Source organism: Lingula anatina, chromosome 9, assembly GCF_051362555.1.
Source record: "Lingula anatina isolate TDL-2025a chromosome 9, LinAna3.0, whole genome shotgun sequence".
NCBI classification, from domain to species: domain Eukaryota; kingdom Metazoa; phylum Brachiopoda; class Lingulata; order Lingulida; family Lingulidae; genus Lingula; species Lingula anatina.
In genome coordinates, this window is record NC_141775.1 from 3,497,921 (window position 1) to 3,519,753 (window position 21,833).

Consider the following 21,833-nt stretch of genomic DNA (forward strand, 5'->3'; position numbering starts at 1 on the left):
AGTGATTCAAAACCCCTTTACTATTGGCAGCACTAAGGCATAACCGTGCTGTTCAATAATCATCTCAACAAGATGAAGCACACTTATAATTTGACAACCTTTTCCCACATACGTCCCTCCGAGACACGTTATCAGTAACCAATATTGAATTACGTGTGTCCCAACATATGAAACAAGGAGAGATATAAGAACGACTTTATCGTGCATGGACATGCGTAGTTCCAGTTGTTTTTTTTTTCTTCAAATAACATTATCTAATGACGATAACGATGAAACCACACAACAGCCTTGATTGACAAGACCAAAGAATTACCAGCTGACTTCAGAAGCAGAATCCAAGACATCTGAAAATCTGAAATGTTCTTGCGTGTGTCTTTTCAAGTGATACCGGTATAAAAGACACCTGAAGATCTGAAATGGTCTTGCATGTGTTTTCTTCAAACCACACAGGCATTATTCTGTATTTCTTCCCTGACAGTGTGTTTTTCATAGTTACGAAAAGAAGGAAAACTGTGGGCAGGTGTTGCAATATCAATTACTGAAAGCTATACAGCACGGATGTTTCGACACGGTATGTGTATATAAATATAACACAAGCAAGCAAATAAAGCTCGATCTCAATTACAAGGGGAAATGTTTAGATATAAACGAGTGAACGTATATCACAAATTGAAATGATATCTACAATAAGTGAGCACACGTATACAGTGTGAAATGAACAAGGAGCCCTTTAGGTAGACGTCCTAAGGTGTCATTTCATGCGACACTAGTATTATCCTTTACCGATTAGTGCTGGACGCCCGGGGAGGGGGGGGGGGGGGGTAGTACCCGCTCATATAGTTTACATAATTAAAGCAAAGCCAGATACAATAATTTGACCGAGTTGTCAGAGGGTAGAGATTCAGGGGCTACAGTGTGAAACGATAAAGTTTCATGGGGCTCTGTGTACACCAAGGTAAACACCACCATGGGGTCTCGTCAAATAATAATTGTACCAGCCTTTACATCACTGATATGTGCTGAGTGCCATCAATTCAGAGAATGCTGGAAACTACCTCCGCCAATAAGCGGAAACGTCAGAAACATGCGTTTGCTGCCTGGTATGACATGGTGTAGTGCTCAGTAAGCTAATTAAAGAAACTCTGTTTCGGTACCTAAAAATTATACATAACTCACAATCAAAATCTTTTAAGTGTTATCAAAATGGCTAGTCCGCAGTTTGATATAGCCGCATGTGTTCCCATGCAATCTGACACGTTCTTACATGCGGGCAAACGATTTAAGCCAATTTGATAAAGTACAGATCTTGTTCTCTTTGTTAAGATTTACATAGTTCCCCTATATTCATGGTATCTCTTATTGAAAAGTTATATTGTGTCAATCGCCAGAAAACAAGTTTTGGTGTTTAAAGTTCTGCCCTTATCTTTATTACCCTGGCACGCCTGATTCCAATATTCGTTTCTAATAAAACCTACGTCAGAGAAGAGTTCATCAGCTGTGTTAAGTTATAAGAATGAGATGATTTTTTCTTCAGTCAACAGCTAATATTGAGATGGGGGGGAGGCAAGTATATCTCCTGAATAGAGGCTATTCACCTGGATAGCCTCATTCCCTGAAGATGTCCTGATAGACATCGAAATATTGGTGGTAAAAACTCAATATTAACTGCTGACTGAAGAAAAAAAATCATCTCATTCTAATAAAACCGACGGAATTCACCTCATCAAGGCAGGCGTACGTAGATCCGCGCCATGCTTATCTCCAATTTAAAATGAGCTGCATTTATTTCGCAGAGCGCAGTGATAACGGCCTTGTCTCCCCGCGAGCTAACATAATTGTTTTGAATCAAGAAAATCGACTTTCTCATTGGGAGACTGTCATTAGGAATTAAAGTACAAATTACAGTCAACAAAAGAACGAGGATCCAATTCCAATTGATTAAATAGCTGTCCTGAAGATTGATTTAATGTACAATCCATGCTCCACCAGCTTCCTATGAAGGCTTGTTTACATGCTTGGGATATGTTTTCGTAAGATTATATCTTGCAAAGCATCGAAATAAATGTCAAAAAAGGAGTATGCGAATTATATTTGACAATCAAGGCAAAATGTATGTAATGGTTGAATAGTGTGCGTAAGCTTGGGGTACTTTTATGATAAAAGGAAAGTAGGCATTATTTTTCTGTCATCGAAAGAGTGTCGTGTGGTTATTTAAGATTAATTCACTTGAATAATTCATGTTAAAAACTTCACGAATAAACAAAATAAATAAATGATATCACAATATATTGGTAGGCTCAATACCCATCCCTCAAATAATGACGTAAAAACTGACGTACACTGAAATAGGCTTATCAAAAAATGGAAAATGCTGTTTGGATATCTACATGCTGTCTTGTCCCTGTCCACACATGACAAGTACGTGATAACAGAGCGAATCTCAATCCACTGCAAGGAAGTATAAAACCATATGTTAGCTTTGACATGCGATGTATACGTTATCACCGCAGAGAAACATGACACTCACGATATTTATTTATTTATTTATTTATTTATTTATTTATTTATTTATTTATTTATTTATTTGTTCGTTTGTTTGTTTCTTATTTCATTTCGGAATCGGCGCAAAGACATTTTGAAAATTATAACTGTGTTAATAATAATAATAATAATAATAATAATAATAATAATAATAATAATAATAATAATAATATCGTTTAAATAATAGAGGGTTGCGTTTCAGTATCGTGCCCAAAGCTTTAAACGTTCTGCGATTAACACGATCTCTCTCGGTGCCAATAAAAAGTATAGCAGGGATTTTGTCTATCAGAGTAGTTTATTACTTGCAGAGATTGGTACTTGTATTGATAAAGGCACAAATGTGATATCCAAAGTCTACTTCAATGATAATGGCTACATATTTACACGAAGCACCCACCCTGTCTCTCGTACACTTACAGAACTCAGCTCGATAATGCGCACAAGCCAATGGTTTCCATGGTACCAAGAACTACAAGCCAATTGTTTCCATGGTACCAAGAACTATAAGCCAATGGTGTCTATGGTACCAAGAACTACAAGCCAATGGTTTCCATGGTACCAAGAACTATAAACCAATGGTGTCTATGGTACCAAGAACTACAAGCCAATGGTTTCCATAGTAAAGTTGTCAACAAAGACAAACACCTGTTTTTTTTTTTGTTGTTGTTGTTGTTGTTTTTTTCCATGGTGTTTAATTTTCCTCAGATAGATTGATAATTATATCACTCATTACGAAATACTATTTTGAAGGATTTTTCTCGTATGTTCGCATGTCATCGTACGCGTCGTTAGAAGTAGGTGATCACCAATGCTGAGTTGCCATTAGTACAGCGCCAAATTAAACTCAGGGTGGTAATGTGTGGCGATTCATAAATATAATTCCACACGTTATCAGTTTTCTAGGAGCTCCTCGAAGTAGAAAACCTCCCGCGAACCAACTGTTAAATTTGATAAATCGCTTTTCCTTTATTACCTTGGACAGACGGATGAGTGTTTCTCTTGATTTGATCTAAACTAATATCTAGACAGCACTCAGACCTCCACCATAAGCATATGAAAATTTGCAGAGACAGCCCAAGGTCAAATGTAATTAAATAAACAAATAAATAAAATAAAATGAATAAAAAAAATCAAGTACCATTTTGCCAAAATGAACCTCATACAGATAATCTACATGTATATACATGTATAATCTATATTCGAAAACAGTAATCACACCATACCATATCATATCTGACCGTCCATACTTTTTGCTCTATTTTTTTTCATCTATGATTCACGCCTCATTGTACACCCACCGTTATTTACCGTATCGTTGTGTTACTCTGTAGAATTTATCAGACTTGGCTTTAGTTAATCATGTCATTATTTCAATTGCCACGAGCGCTTCGCTTTGGTTCTTCAATTGACTCCCGACCAATTGATCAAACCACAACCAGTAGAAACCAATTAAGTCGAACAATCTGTCTGGTCTAATGTGTCAAAGATGTTACCATAGATTACCCACCCACTCTTTTCTAATTATAAAAACAAGTGTTTTCCAATCTCATATCGATAGATTCTTTGTCCCAAGGTTGAGTTCACAGGCGCATTTACAGTCCAGTATATTAATTTAGAGCCACCTTGCAGCAGGTTAACTTGGTATTAGGATTTTTACCCACAGGGTGCCATTCTTATGCCGTTTTCACCACTTGTTGCACCATGGTGCTACCAGATCTCTCACTGTGTGGGTTGAATCGTTCAAGTCATGTAAATAATAAAACACCCCATCTCTCGCTGTTGTTTTCTCTGGACCAATACTCAGGACCATACCTAAACGATTGCTACTCTTTTTATCATTAATTTACTCTGTGAAAAATTAAACGACATTTGCGACATCGAGTAGTATATCTGTTTACATCTTCCCCCTCCTCTCACAGAGAACACATTTCCCAACACTCTTTATCCATAACATTGAGAAACTTCACCAGGTACACATTTTAGTGAGTCTGATAAGTGACAGGCATCATCGTGAAAAAGACACATTACCCATTTCGTCCATTACCTACATGTATTTCTTGAAAAGGAAAACTCAAGAAGCAAAATCTCAAGGTGCTACTTCTTATCTAAAATTGTCCATGTTTGTCGGAGTTTGTGTACTTCATTGCTATCAACGAGTGATTATTCCTAGCCGTATAAAACGGGCTATTTTCGCACGACAGGAATTTCGTTCACAGTCCCTGTATTTATATCCCGCGATCACTCACTCTATAAGTCAATACACTCATTTAGACAGCACTACTACACACCCATCCCATCAGTATTTAGATGATAATAATAGTCAATCATGTAGACAGCTATTGCAACGTTACAAATCACGAGAACGACTGCAAGATTCTCAAGGTGCAAAAGGTTTTATAATTTTCTAAAACATCGAATTACGGTCACAGGTGCAGGTGGCATATATTTTAACCAGTACCGAACGCACAACTGTACGTAATTGCCAGAATTTAAAAAAGTGTCTTGTTCAGATAAATTACGTTTAATGAATGATAACGGAAGAAAGGAATGAATAATTACTTAGCAAAGGCGTTTCTCAGCATCAAACATGCGTTCAAATGTGTTTCACGGTCACGTGGTCAGATATCTCACCTAACACATTCTACTTGTGATACTGAAGGATGCATCCATTTGGTGCCACTTGTACCACGACTGTGTTACGGTGGCTCTTTATTCATCTAAAATTCAATGAAAAATTACATTTTCCTCACAAAAATATAATTTAAAAAAAAGCTATATACAGTGATGAATGAAGAAACGTCGTTTATTTTTCAGAAAATTAATATATTACTGTCATTATTTGAAATCTTATTAGTGGAGTGGGCTGTGCAACTTTCTTTCCTTTGTTTAAATAGGACATTTCTACTAAGCAATTATCACACAATGTATTTTAATATTGAAAATGACTTTATTAAAGATATGGTACCAATATATGTCAAAATACAAATATCCAAAAAGTATGTTCACACACCACACTGTGCCGCTTAGTTATAACAGCTTATCATCAATAAGCAAATAAATAAATAAACAAAAACATATAAACATAATAATAATAATGATAATAATAATAATAATAATAAGTAAATAAAGTTAATACATTTCTGAATTTATTCCAATTAAAGATGTCTTTAGCCAATCGCTTCTTTTCACTTTGGATACACTGGAAAGACAGAGACCTAGGCTTTCAAAGTGAGATACCGTTTAACTGTCGTTCTTTTGACCTTTATCCGGAGTTAAAGGGGCATTTTGAAAAACTAACACACACGAAATAAGGGTTTAGTAACTTGTGAACACAACAGTTGGCTTTCTTTAAGACTACTACAGTGTAGTACATGCACAATGCACCTTCTCTTTATTCAACGCACAATGAACGGCATACAAGAACCAAACTTATGGCACTAGTATATCTTTTCCATTGAGTTCACAGAGCTTCAAATCAAGTCGTTGTGTTTTGACGGAGTATGTTTTAGGCAAAACATCAAAAGAAAAGACTGTAAACAATATAAACAGACAGAATGTTCGATGCCAGATGAATGCCTGCAACCCTGTTTCTAGGGAATTAATATATAAAAGCATTTCAATCTTTTGCATAAGGCAATCTTCAACACGAATCTTATGAATCTTTACTAATTTTGTATCATACCGCCGTCAATTCTTTTAGATCATTTTATATAAATTCTTAATTGTATAAAATGGAAGAAAAAACATTCGTTTGAACTCCGAAGAAACAGTATTGGCAACTACTCAACAATTAACATACTAGTATCAATGCTTTATGGAAAATACATCGACAGCAATGATTCATCCGTTTTTATATAAAAAAGTACTCCTATCACAGTTGAAAGACTGGGAGCTTTAGATTATATGCTGTTGTGCACATAATCGGAGATCTCAAACAAAAAGGGCTAAATAAAGAATTTTGTCTTTTATATTGAATATTTCCCAAGAAGATTATGTACATAAAAAATAACAGATAAGAAATAAAAAACAATGATAAAATCCATTTCCTATAACAATTAATAGCTTTTTTCATAAATTTGATTCTTCTTCCTTATTGGTAGGCGGCACTTCGGATGTCTTTCCCAAAGTGCGCATGTGCGTGGCGATTTCCTCAAAAGTCTTGTTCTTGGTTTCCGGTAAGAAGAAAGCCAAGAAGACGATGCACGCGACAATGATGACCAAGAATAGTAAGAAAGTGTACTCTTGCAGGCCCTCCTGAAGATAAGATCAAATAGAAAATCGTCTTCAAAATCATGTGATATAAAGCATTTAGAAATCACATGCAACAATAATGATAACTTATTGGATAGGGGCGTTCTATAGCTTTCCTATAAGGCGTCAAAACCTAGATGCGTCTTCAAACGTGAATAAAAATATAGCCGATTAATTTTGTCACTTAAAACTAGCGGTTATAATACAATATCAGTGGCCCTTTTTGTGTGTACATGGTTGATTAAATTATGTTGTAATAATGCAATATAAAAGGCTTATAAGGAATTGAAGAAGAAGAAAATAACTATTCAAACCAAGGGCTCGTTCCCAGTGAAACTATCGTCATACGTAGATCGATTCAACTCCGTGGGGACTGTCGATGAATGCGATCAGATGGCTAGATTAACACGCCTAATCTTGGCGTTGCGTAGAATACAAGAAAATGATGATTTTACGAGCACGTTGAAAACATGAGGAGACGTGTTTTAATCTGTTTGCATTGAGCGAGAATCATCGCGGAGTTGGATCGATATACGTAGAACGCTATAATTTCATTGTGAATAGGCCAAAATGGACGGGCTGACCGTCACATCACTCTAACGCTCATTTACCAGAGCTGTAACATGCAGGTATGTTAAGTTTGATTACATCTCAAGTCATGTACCAATTTACCTGGAGAAAGGGGAAGGTCAGCGCCAGGATAAAGTTACAGGTCCAGTTGACAAACTGAGCTAGTCCAATGACTGCAGCCCTCGGCTCCTGGCGGAACAGTTCAGCTACCACAAACTGTGGAATGGGCCCTGAAACCACGACAGTAGCCACGGTAATCATTACAAACCGATGGGGGCACTCATATTGAGGACAACTTGATAACGCGCCTGTGACAGGAGTACATATCACCTAGTTTACAGTTATTTAAATTATTTGTCAACCGCGCCTTTCCACCAAAAATTATTCACAATTGACGCCTATATCTTTTGCCAAGTTTTGCTATACATTGTACCAGCTAGCAGTGTGGTTAACCTGCTTTACTTACCTAATCCAAGGGCGAATCCTATAACATAGACTAGCACGAAGATGATGCTAATATATGCCATCCAGGCGTACGTATCCTTAAGAAAAATATATATTCAATGAGGCATTCTTATAAGATTTTAGGCAATGAATTTTTAAGTAAAGCTCCAGAGCTAGCTATTTCCGCCCGATGAAAACTTTAAGATGATGAAATATCTAAAACGCTAACAATTGCTGTTAGAATAGATGAACGCACGAGGCAGTTACGTCTAAATATAATTAACCATCGACAATTGGGGGACACTTTGGCTGGTTTAAATGTTTTCAACCGCGCACGTCAGGGGGGGGGGGGGGGCAGGAGGGGGGGCAACATGCGACGTTCAATTCTTCTGAGAGATTGGCACCCCCCCCCCCTCCTTACTAACGCATGCCTTGCAATGTTGCTTCCATGTTGGCATGGTCTTGTGAACTCACCTGTAAACTAAGGGAGATTGTAATTGCGATGCAGGATATGCCCATCAACCCCATGGGCCAGATCAACAGAGGGCGCCGCCCTAGTCGCTCTATCAGTGGCATCTGAAGTATGAACGAGACAATTTGTGTATGTTTCATCAGATACACGTAATGTTAAATAGTATGGTAATTGGGATAATGTTTTTAATTATGCAAAAAAGAAATACAATAAAATATGGAAACTACTCCTACAAAATTTTGTTGTTCATGAAATATAACCTACGTTTTCCATATTGATAAACGTGTACATAATGCGTGCAAATGAAATGAAACAACTGTGAGTGCGAGTATGAGAGAGAGAGAGAGAGAGAGAGAGAGAGAGAGAGAGAGACCAACTGACCGAGACAATGGTAGCGAGTACATTGATAATCCCAGTTCCAATGATAGCATATGGCACCTTATCATCGTCCACCCCGGCATTGCGGAAGATTTTAGCGGCATAGAAAAACACCTACGTTAGACGGGAAATGTTCTGAATCATCCATATATAAGCGTGATAGCGTGTAATGAAGTATCAGCTTATTGTTATATTTTTTCATATACCTTATTGTATGCCATTTTGGCTCTCATTTTGTAAATTACCATAATGCATATTTATAACTGTATATATTCACGTATACAGTCATTTTTGAAAAATTTCAACATCTTTAAAATATTTCTTTTTACCGCATTTATTCCAGACCATTGCTGCGCCACCTGGATTATAACGGAAATGAGAACGGGCATGCGCAGTTCAGGGTGACGGAAGAGATCAATGTAGGCAAACTTGGCCCGTTTTGCTGCGTCGGCTGCCTCAACCTTCATTTCATCAATGTCCGCTGAAACGTCGTCATGATTACGAAGTCGTTGTAGCGCTGGAAACAAATGTGAACAAAAATCAATGACAAAAAGTTCGGGAAAGGGAATTTAAAAAGAGACACACAAAAAAATATGCACAAACGCACTTAGATATCGAATGATGCGGATTACTTCATAAGGTGCCCCAATAAACAAACAAAACAACTCTAACAGACGTAAACAGATATAAGTTTTAAGGGATGCCTAAGTTATAAATGTAGAATTTCGAAACGTACATGTACATGTAGCTTTATAATTGAGTCTGTTCCCCAAATCGAAAAAAGGACCATACTTTTTCTGCACAGAAATGTCTTGGTGAAAAGTTATAAGGAGTTAGTTTATACTAATATATGTGCCAATATAAATAAAGAAATAAATATTTGTAACCATCTTTATCTGTTATATCACGTCTTAACCCGACAGAAGGTGCATTTATTAGCCTTGTGAACTCACCTTTTGTAGCTGCCTCTTCGTCTTTTTTGTTCAGCAGCAGAAATCTCGGGCTCTCCGGGCAGAATGGAAGGCACAACAGTGAGATCAGGGCCGGGATCCCGCAGAACGCAACTAGCAGTGGCCATAGCTCTTCTCCACCTTAAATGGCAGGTCACTAAATATTTCTAGTAATTTTTTTTTTTTTTTTGAGAGGGAAACGTTCTATGATATAGAATTGAAGTAAAAAGCCCACAAGGCAGACATTTTGCGATATTTTACATAAAACCCCCAAATAATAATAATAGTAATACTTAATTTAAAAAAAAATTTATAGGAAAAACTTTTAGCGAAACAGACCCCTGCACTAACCTATCATCTCCCTGAGGCCAAGGATTTGAGCCAATGAGATGCCGATAGTTGTCGCCATCTGGTGGCAGGCGCCAATAGCTCCACGAAGTTCTTTTGGCGCCAGTTCTGTGATGTACAGGGACACCATACCAACAGTCATACCTGGGTAGAAATAAAGAACTTCACCAAACATAACATGTGTGTGTTTGAACTGGTGGTTGAACAGGTTTTGAAACAAACGATATACTAGTGTGGTAATACTAAACTGTAGTTAATAATCGCAACATGATGTGAGCCAGTATGGCAAGCGAATCCCGATGTCTACTGTAATTACGTATTACAGGTTTAAAGACACAATATTAGTACCATAATATATTCTTTAATTTCAAATCTTGTTATTGAAAGTAGAATGCAGTTAACCTAAGCGGAAGTTCGTCAACTTAAATGATCCGGAGCCCCCCTTTCTCTTCTAGTCTTTCTTTTTCTACCGACCTCGCCCCCACCCCCTACCCTCTGTGCTACACAGAAGTTCAACGGATTTTCTCCTCTCTCTCTCTCTCTCTCTTTCTCTCTCTTTCTCTCTCTCTCACGCACACACACACACACAAACACACACACACACAATAGGCGCGCACATGTACACACTTACCGCAGTTAAATCCCACGAAGCCCCTGCCCACAATCAGAAGTTCAGGTGCGGCCGTGACTTTACACAGACCCTCTAACAACGTGCCGATCAGAGCAAACGTGTGGTTGAACATGAGCCCCCCTTTCCTGAAGAAAGACAATGATAATTTACTTGGTATCATTAACTTATATTTAAAGCCATGTACCGGTATTAGTGCTCGCGTACATGTGTGTGCGTGCGTGTGCGAGTACGTATATTTTTTCCCATAATTGTGGCTTCATGTCAGACATATACGCCGTGCACTATTATAGGGTAAACTGCATTCTATCTGCCATACTTTATTATATTGTGATATAACAGATACGATTGCTTTTGCATGGACAGATCAATATTAAATTTTGCTTTGTGTTTTCTCTAGTGTGTGAACGTTTCGAAGTTACGAAACTTGGATAGTAATGATTATTTCCGATTTTCCTCTGTTCTCTCTCTCTCTCTCTCTCTCTCTCTGTCTGTCTCTTCACCAGTTTACCTTCCAAATTTATCGGCCACGAAAGAGGTGGTGAAGGCCCCAATCATCCCGATGCCCACGTAAATTGCCACGGTGACAGCCCACAAAAGTTCCAGAGCTTTCTTGTCCATGTACTCTCCGCCTCGCTCATAGTAAGTCCGATTGTAGAACGCCTGGATGATCTGTAAGGCGACAAAATAGTTGATATCTGATATATTTTTCACCTGGCAATTTTTTTTCTCCATAAAAGCGATGAAATTGCACTACGATGTACAGTTGCGAACTGGCAACGCCTTTTACATCAACTACGAAAGATTCAGTTGTTGTCAATAGTTATATTGAAAATTATTCATGAAAATCAAACCCATATTTATTCTTGAATCCAGCGCGTGATTTTGTCTATATCTCAGCCAAACGTGCCCAGTGAGACTGCGGGGAGCACTTAGCCCTGAAAATTGTATAAACACTCAAGAATAGGCTAATATGAGATATCATGAATAATATCATCTTACCGTGTCGGGGGTGTTCAGTACGGCGATGTTGTACCCAAAAAGCAGCGAGGTACCAAAAACTGCCGCCAGCGTGGAAAACATCAACCAAAAAGTGAGACCCTGAAGACAAAAGTAAAAATAAAATGTAACGAGCAACCAAAACTGTAAAAAACAAGGCAGCAAAGCTGTCAAATGTACAGACAAAAAGCAGGAAATAACAAAATAGGCTACTGTCAATTCTGATGCAAAAGTACATTATGTTAAACTGCAAATTCAACATCAAATTTTAATTATGCTCAACAGGTAATACCAATGTAAGTAAAATGTGAAACAAGCATAAAGCTTCAGGCCCATGGGAGTTCAAGTTCACACTATGAAAATGTAAAACTTCCAGAAAAAGAAGTCAATTAGACTGCTTTTCCAACTCAGGCTGCATTTCAGTTCTGTATTTCTTTTTTGAAAGTTTGGCAATCATAAGTAACATGGTTTTCCCATAATGGTCATCATGGCAGCAGCACCCAAAATTGTGTTTTCTTCTATTCTGGTGCAATATTACATAATGGTTAACAGCATAATGACAATCAATTTTTAATAACAAAATATTTGTATCATGGATTTTCAGAAAATGTGACGAGCCTGGGTCTTCAAGCCTGTGGAACTTCAAAGTCACACCTTGAAAATGCCAATATGTGAAAAATTAAATTTTCACAAAAAAAACTGTTTATCTGGCAGATTGCATTGCCTACTGAAACTGTATTTTAGTCCCATGTTTCTTTCCTGTAAGTTTGAGAGCAGTAAGTGACATGGTTTTTCTTAAAAGGTAATCATGGGAGCAGTGCCCAAAATGGTTTTTTTTTTCAAATTTTGATGCAATGTTACATAATGTTTAACAGCATAATGACCATCAATTCTTAATAATAAAATATTAGTATCATGGATATTCAGAAAATGTGACTAGCAAAGGTCTTCAGGCCCATGGACTTCAAAGTCACAACTTGAAAATGCCAAAATGTAAACAAGACAGCACTGTTCTGAAATGTTTTTTTCCCCATTTTTAACAATTTTTAACATAAAACAAAATTAACAGTTTACTGCCATTTTTACATGATCAACTAAGAAAATTGATGAGATGAGAAAAGTATCAACAGAGCAGTGTTAAATGTCCAATTTCTTCCATTCTGAGATTCTGAACATAGTGAATGATTGAATCTGACAAATTGCAATGATATGAGTTTATTTCCATTTTTGAAACTTTATTACACAATACACGATAACATGTTTACCATCATTTTTACAAAATCAACTAACAATGTTGTAAAGATGCAGGAAATGTCAAACAAACACTTTCACGTATCTTATTAGTTTAATAATGAGACTGTTAACATGCCTAAAAATTGAATCTGAGGAAATGTGAAAAAACAGCATACCTTCTAAAATAATGGCACGATTATGCTGATTTACGAACTCAACCTGCATTTTGACCACTCCTGTGACTTTCATGACAATTGGCCCATCTGTTTTTCTTATATTGTGTTTACAGTGTTGCATATATGCTGAAAAGTGTAAAAAACAGCATAACTAGTAAAATGGTGGCCCGATCATGCCGATTTTCGAACTTGACCTGCGTTTTAGTAAGGTTGATTACTCCTGTGAGTTTCATGACAACAGGTCTATCGGTTTTCCTTGAAATGTGTTAACAGTGTTGCATATATGCTGAAAAGTGAAAAAACAGCATAACTACTAAAATAGTGGCCCGATCATGCCGATTTTCGAACTTGATCTGCGTTTTAGTAAGACTGATTACTCCTGTGAGTTTCATGACAACAGGCCTATCGGTTTTCCTTGAAATGTGTTAAGAGTGTTGCATATATGCTAAAAAGTGAAAAAACAGCATAAATTCTACAATAATGGCCCGATCATGCTGATTTTCGAACTTGACCTGCGTTTTATGAATATTAGTCAGCTCTGTAAATATAAAGCCAAAAAGTAAAACTGTCTTCCACTTATGGTGTTAACGCTGAAAGTGCACGGCGACGGCGACAGCGACGGCGACATGATCGGCGACGGCGACGACAGACGCAGGTGATGGCAATATGTACAGACACATCTGTGTCTGTACATAAAAATCAACCAATATTTCAAAGAATAATAAGTGATGCTTGCGCCTCTAAATTGTGAAAATTTTCTGAGATGGCTGAAACCTCTCTTAATTTTAAACCTTGTGCATCTGCAGTTTCATTACTTTATAGTATCTTATTATATTGGCGGCGGTTAATTTACACGTAAAATGAAGCAAAGTTTGATCAGACATACGATAATTGTTTTAATTAATGTTAGAATGTACAGTGCTCTGCTAACTTAACTGCTATTATACGTGTAGGAGCAGTGTTAGTGTGGAAAACAATCGAAACGTCAAATTATAAAAGTGACTACATAAACATCAATGAAAATTTGGTTAATAAACATTACAACTGTGATATTTTCATTATATCATTTCCTTTATTAAACACAATGAATGAAATATTCTTATGGGTATTACAGAGGAATGTCTTACCCCCCACCCCCCACCCCTCTATCAAAATCGCTAGGGCAGAAATGGTTTTTCATATGAAATTGCTCAAATGAAAATATACATTGTTTTCGCACTGTTTGTTTTAGAAACCATTTTCTTCACATGAAGTGAATTTAGCACTTACACTGAAAATGATATAAAACCACATTCATACTCTAGCAGTGACTCTAATTGCTGTTTAAGCATGAAATCGGAAGTACAGGTTGCCTGTAATATTGAAGCTAATCAAGCTATCGGCGTCACTGATGAACCCCGCCCTTAGAGGAACGTCATATGCAGCTATCCAATCGGATTCTCAGCATATAGAAAACGCCTTCAATGGCTACTCAATCCCTGATTGATGTTCCACGTTGAGTCTGCCAATCAAATAAAACCCCGCCCTACTGAGGGTGTGTCATTTTCACCTATCCAATCTCATTTCAGCATAAAGACAACGCCTTCAAAGGTCACGCGACGTGTGTGCCAATCAAAGTTAAAGACACATGTAACACCTTCTTAAGCCACGCCTCGCTACACAGGTGAGTCCCTCGCAGCTGCAGTCTATTAATTTCAGATCTAAGCATACTGGAGAAGCTTTCGCGGGCAATGCTCGCGGAGAACATGTATCATCTCCCTTCACAGCAACCATATATCAACTATAACTGCATAAATGAAAATGCCATACAGAGCCCCACCGCTCTCGGCCTCCACAACACAGACTGATGTAAAACCGTGTTAGGATAGGTATTCATGGTTTAATTTCTTTACAGACACCCAGTGTCAGATATGAATTGCAGTCATTTAACCAAAAAATTTAATGGATTGTTTGTAAAATTACTACATCTATTCTACATACTTTTCACACGTAACTGCACTGCCCATGGCAAGTGAAACTTTTGCAACAAAAAGGCGCTTGTCAGGGCATGGATGGCCCGGCGAAAGGCAACACTGAGGCCAAATTCCATCATTCACTCGCTCTCACAAAAATGTGCAACAGCATGCTGGCATACAGATGGTGGTTCGATTTTCGTGTTTTCTTACACTTAGTATGCCTGTCTATACAATTTCATTGTCCGCAATCTATTCCATCTAGATGTATGTGCCTTGTGATTTTCAAATCAAAGCATTTCCATATTGATGTGAAGCAAAAGAGAATTTGGTGAACGGCTCTAAGCTTCACTGTCACCCAAGGGACTTAATGCTTTAATCGGAGTTCGTGACACAGCTGCCGTTGTGATTTTAAACAATCGATACTTATGCTAGTTAGGCTATAGTTACATCTTGCCATACACCATTTAGAGGAATAATTTCTGTTTAACAAACTTGCGTCGACTAGAGATTGCTTCCATCTAAAAAATCAAAACATTCCTTTTAGAGCGCCTATAATAAAACCGGCGGGATGCAGTTGGTCACGAAACTTATGCCTTTCCAGCTGCCTCTCTCCTCTCGTTATTTTTTTCTGTACAGTAAGAAAATATTTGTCAAAGAACAATGGTTGATACGTGTAGTAAAGAGGGAAATCAAGATAATGAACTGCATTGAGATAAGACCACAAAAACAAAAAAGTAAATAACCCTATGCAATCAAGAACATTGTCAAAGTTCATTTTCCGTCTCACTGTCGATGAGTTGAGTTTTGGTGGCTGTTCTTAAAATCACGAATACCGACACTAATGATTGTTCTTTTGTAACAATTTTATCATTCATTTCAAGAGTGAAAAGTAGGCTTCTCTTTGCCATTCTTATTGATGATCCATTTTTATATAAATCCATTTTACATCAAATATTTTGTCAAATTTAATGTATTATTTGGCAAAAGACAACTGTCTACTTTAATACTTGTGCTATAGTAGCTACGTTATTTCTATCGTCAGTCTGCATGTCCATTAAGGCATGTGCATGAGTGGGTACATTTTTAAGTATAATTGTTTTTAATAGCAAAAAAAAAAAAAAAAGAAAGAAAAAAAGAATGGGGAGAGGTAGTGAACAAAGAGCAGACTCCTAGGGTGATCTGGCTCGATCTCGTCGGCAGTATCCTCAGACAGGGGAGAACAATGGCGTTTTTTTAGCAATGTTCCTGCGGGGAAAACCTTCCACTCCGTGTACGTTACGCAATCACCAGAGTGTGTGTAAACAAACCAAAGGTTGGTACGTGGAGCGAGGTAGGTAGAATAACAACAAGAAATATCTCTTTCAGACGTGAGTCGGTTAAACAATGATTAACAGCTGATAGCGCAGCTACTGGTAGCAGGAGTTCCCAGTGTTACGTAATAATATTCTCATCTTAAAATCAAAACGATTGGGTTTATTACAATTAATTATTATCTGGAAGCAAATCATGCTCGTATTTTTTGTGCTTTGTCTTTTATTGTGCTTTAATATTTTTCCAGTTTCTTCGACGTCATATTTTATTGGCAAAAATAACAGAAAGTCGAAGCATTGCGTACAGTGCATATGCATATACATTGAATGTACATTGTATAAAATGTTGTCTTTGATCCGAATAGCCATCAAATAGAGCGATGTAAGACATATGCAGAGACTTCAGGTATGAGGTGGAAGGCACAACAGGTGCGTGCCCCCCCTCCACCTTCATCTTCATGTGTACCCCCTTGCCCCCCCCCCCCCCTCCCTCGTAAAATATTTATTAAGAACTGTAACGACGAACGCACCGACACCATGCCAGGCAATTTTTATTCTGCCCCCTAAATACACAACAGTGCATCGTAGTAAAATTACAAGACGTTTTCATATTTGTTTCATATCTGCCGGGAGAATTAAAAGAGGCCTGAAAGCTACCCCCTCCTTGATCCACCAGCGAAATGTGAGCAACCCATAAATGATTGATGCAACCAAGCAAAGATTGCAGTTAACCATGTACAGACATGTGTTTTCTTCATAATAGCATAATATATGTAACATTATCGAGATTCCCCTCCCCCATGCTTGTTTCCCCTCGCTTACCTATGCAACATATCTAGCTATTAAAGGCCATGACCTTTTTTTTCTTTAATTTTAACCATATTCTTATTACTTGTACAAAAGCTGATTAAGAAATGAAATAAACCATCTGAAAAATTTCAAAAGCTTGCAGTACGCGAATAATATGCAATAATGATTTTGGTCCACAACAGAGTTTGCTCCTGGGAGGAGGCCAAATTATTTTGTTTTTGTTCTCTTTTTATCCATTGTGTACTTTGTAACTACGTTACATATGGTCGTGGTAGACGTTTCCTTACCCGGGTAAAGTACTAACTTGGGTAAAGTTCTTTCGTTGTTAATCATGAAATGAAACAATCGGTTCTAGCTCTGATGTTTATACATATGAAAAAATATTTTTACTATAAATATTCCTACCAAGTTAGAGGAGGTTTTTAAACATCTTCTAAAGTAAATTAATGAAAAAACGGAATCTTTAAAAAACTTAATGTATTAAGCATCCCTGCATTCACACTAATACAAGTAAATAAAAATATTTGATGGTATCAGTTGGAAGGCATTTTCTGTGTTACGCATAAGGGGTTACACATTGTCGACGGCATCGTATTTGGGTTACCGCTATCCAAATCAAAACGATGGCAAACTGCCTAAGACACATGTATTTTCCACCCTCACACCCGTCCATACTTCCACCTCCATATATATATATTGCCCCAAACAACAATCCATTCCTCCCTGCCTTCACTGGAGTGGCTTTTTTTCCAAAGAGACCCATTCTGCTTAGCAGATTAAGGACACGTGCCACGCTCTTGGATGTACTAAAATCGTGTGTATGCATGATATGACCTTGAGAAAGGTAAAGACGCGTACAAGCGCTTCCAGTGCGGGTCGCAGTAATCAATATTGATATGAATGCGTCTAGTGTGAATATCTATGCGGTCTTACCTCCTTCATTTTGAGGTCGTGTCTTCTCCTGATTTTTCTGTCAAATACCTCAGTTCCAGAGATAAGGGTACACTGGAATCGCCTGTTTGGTGAATTAGGCCACGTCCGACCCGAGTGCGAGGCTACCAGATGGGCAACATTATGGCGTCACGTGTATCTATAATTTCATCATTGATTCGCTAGGTTGCTCTGTATGTTGAGCCAAGTATTTATCCCTTCTTTACACCAATGAACAAATGCACAAATGAAGTGTACAAACAAATTGAAAGGAAGATATTGTCAAAGCTCTAGTTGAATAACTAAGTCAATAAATATATATCATATTTTGATTTAAAAAATCATTAGGCTTTGAGAAAAATACCAAATCAACAGAAAAAGGGAAAAAACATCCAGAAATACGGAAAGAATATATATAAGAAAAAAATCAAGAAGAAACAAAACAGGATAATTCAGACAAATAGCCGGTACTGATAACTAGCGTTATAACTACGGATAACTAGCGTGAGTTGGGCAACCTCCTGATATTTTCAGCAAAGGCAAAAAAAAAAACAAAAGGCGGCAGAGAATTGCATATCACATTTATAGGCTCACGTGAGGTGAAGGTCATCCAGCGTCTGGCAGAACAATCAGAGAGGTCTGGGATGCCGGTCAGCCGTGGACACAGCTGTGCGGTCAGATGAGGATACTGGTAAAATTGTATATATGGTAACACACAGGGAAAACGTTTTACTAGCGGAAAGATTTTGGCAACTTTATTAGTCTGCCGGTTTGTGAGCTTGCGTGTGAGTTTGTGCGTTTGCAATTTTGTTTGTGGCAAAGTTTTGTCCGGCGATACAGGCCACAATAGTAGGGTTTTTCGTTTCGATTTTTAAGGTTTATGAAAGACACAGATTAAACTGACTTGGTTTTTTATAAGGATCATGTTCATAATTTATATGGAAAAAATCCTAAATGTTTTGAAATCACGAACGTCTGTGATAGAGGTTACGGTAGGATTGTTAAAACATTCCCAGATATACCATCCGATTGTTTGTGTTGTTGGAGGCATGCCCCGCGGCAAAAGGAGATAATTGCAGCACGCCCAGACAAACACGCTAACAGACAAGTGTCTTTTGAAGAACACATTCTGATGCTAATTATGTATAAATTTGATGACATTCGGTGGCGTCTTTTAGAGTTTATGGCTATTTTTTCTTGTATGCAAATCAATGTGGAAAATCATATTTGAGGGGTGCATGCGCTTTATTTGAATAAATGGTATAAAATATGAACATCTTCACTGTGGATTTTCTCAACTCCAAGTCATGTTACTTATGGTATATGGAATATTAAAAAAATATTGAAAATCATTAACATCTGTCATAATGTGGGGGTTCACGCTAAATTGCTGTCAGCCGAGCGCGCACGAAAGTTAATTACCCCCTTACAGCTTTTAGTAGGCGGGATACACATTTAAGCCGGCTAATCTGACAGCGATCTTGTCAGACTCCCCACGGGGATAGATCGATCTAAAATCTGTGGGAATGCAGTCTTAGTAAAGCACTAGTATAAAGCGTAAATGTGGATTATAAGGGTATATAACTCCTTAGTCGGGTGTAAATATTTAAATCTAATTACTGTTACATACAGGTATCTAATTATATTAATATAAACCGGTAGTGGTTAGTTCCGAAGTGCGGCCGCAGTTTGTTAAACATAAAAGTTGTCAAAGTTTAACTTCACTATGACTTTCTGGCACTTAAGTAGTATTTTTCCCACCATATAACTTTGATTTTCAATATCTTCTCTTAATTTATGTGTTGATATTGTGCAATTTGTCCACTATTCAAATTCAATTTACTCATTTAACCATGTATTTTTAGATGAAACTTTTTGCCATCCTTGTGTAATGAAAACCGAGTGAAAATATGCTGCAATCTTATTGGTCAAATAGCTGGAATGTTTACTAAAAAAAAGGAAAAATTGAGTAAATTTCCAACCTAATTTATCAAAATTGCAGACATATCAAAGTCACCACATAATTAATATTGATTGACTTTAAAATTTGGAGAATTATAGGGTAGGGGAAATACTGCAGAAGTACCGACTTTTTCGGTTTTAAAAATCTCTATATAAGGGTACCTATCGCCGAATGTCTTAGACAACGTACAGTTGCTGAGATAACTTTAATGGAATATTTCGAACTGTTGCCTTTCCATAATTATTGTCGATGGAGTGATACTTATCTTAAGGTGCATGTAGCAAATAGAATTACTTGGAGATTATTAGAAGCATATCCCAGCAAACATAGAACGTTATTATAACGTTACCATAACATTTATATACCCTCCAAAAATGTTGTGCTAACGTTGTGGTAACGTTATAAAAAGTTTTCTTTTGCTAGGATTATACTGAGCCATCAGCACGAACACATGTAACAGAAACTTTACTCTCCTACAATCTAGAAAACAGAATACAAGACAAAAGATAGTAACTCAAAGCAGCGCATCCTGAGGCAGATCTTGTCACTGTGCTTGAAATAGCTTTCTCCGTTTGGGGGTTTACAACGTCCTGCTGCTGGACATCAAGCGCAACCGGATCCGTCGGAATGGCAACCGTATTCGTTGGCATGGTCACCACGCCTGTTGTGGTAGGCATTGTGGTTGTTGTGCCATTCGGGGCATTGTTGCAATTATCGACTCCATAGCAGTGACACGTCTGTCCTTGTACTTCAACTATAGTTGGAGAGCCGCCCTGCGTTCCCGATCCTGTACGCTGGTTGATTAGCTGTCGTATGGACATATTAGTGTTCGGACCCACCTGGATTTGGTTATCTAATGTGACTGGGACACACCCGGATTGAGGAGGAGCAGTGGGGTTCCTGCAAGATCTTTGCACAACGGTTCTTGCCAACTTGATTGTGAAGTTCTGAATAAAAATGTGAAACAGTAAGTGATTGTGGTGTATGTATGTGTTTATGTGCTTGCTTGCGTCCAAGCGTGCGTGCGCGTGTGTATTTTCGACCTCGCCAACCATCTGCATCTCGCTCAGGATTAAAAAAAAAATAGTGTAGAGACGTTTCCAGTGTTAGATGGCTTTTTTTTAGAAATATTGTTAGAAATCTAGGAGCAGAGTAAAAGAAAATACATTGTACCCCTGTACTTAAACTTATGTTCGTGTCGAACGCATCAATTTCGCCTGGAATAAACCCCTCCTGATTCTTAAAACAAATAAATAAAAAAATAAGCTTACATTTACCTCAAAAATTGGAATGGCCTGCATGAAGAACAAATTAAATAGCGCACACCCAAGATCTCCACACTCCATCCGGGCACTGCTGTTGCCATGGAGACATGACGTATCGTTGGAAGCAACCTGTGAAAGCATACTGGACAGCAGATTAGCGTGATTCGGAAGACCAGGAATTGAAGGGATATCAAGAATCCTCATATCGAAGTACGAACATTGTTGACATTGGAATGCAAATGCTGAAAGAAAAGAATTATAGGTAATAATGGTATTATTGGTTCCGGTAGGATAGGAGGGGAAAATGCAAAATTGATAAAGAATCATGTTGAAACCTCAGTCTAAGTTCCGAATATCCCGGTAAATGTGTTACTCAGACGGTTTCTCTGCTGATATCTGCACATCTACGCCTATCTTTTTATATCTGACTTACCACAATAAATAATAATCATACTTCTTGTGATTTTCACTTCACGACCTTTGTATTTACCTACTCATCTTACTATCGAGCTTTTGCCTGATTTTTTTAACTTGCTAGTTTGACAAAATGCCTTAAAGTCATTGTAGGCTTTTTTCTAATAAATAATTGCTTATTTATCTAGTGCATGCA

The 21,833-nt window shown here is 37.6% G+C and overlaps 1 protein-coding gene across 1 annotated transcript; it reads right to left on the reverse strand.

Moving 5' to 3' along the window:
• Positions 1 to 5,468: 5,468 nt before the first annotated feature.
• LOC106174851 (solute carrier family 2, facilitated glucose transporter member 5) lies at positions 5,469 to 18,154 on the reverse strand. Its single transcript, XM_013556561.3, has 12 exons — positions 17,999 to 18,154; positions 11,585 to 11,683; positions 11,094 to 11,254; positions 10,586 to 10,710; positions 9,958 to 10,098; positions 9,610 to 9,747; positions 8,986 to 9,173; positions 8,660 to 8,770; positions 8,281 to 8,382; positions 7,829 to 7,904; positions 7,465 to 7,592; positions 5,469 to 6,795 (listed from the first exon to the last, which is right to left on the reverse strand). Exons 1-12 carry the CDS (start codon positions 18,005 to 18,007, stop codon positions 6,610 to 6,612), a joined length of 1,464 nt encoding a protein of 487 aa, XP_013412015.2. The 5' UTR covers positions 18,008 to 18,154; the 3' UTR covers positions 5,469 to 6,609.
• Positions 18,155 to 21,833: the final 3,679 nt, after the last annotated feature.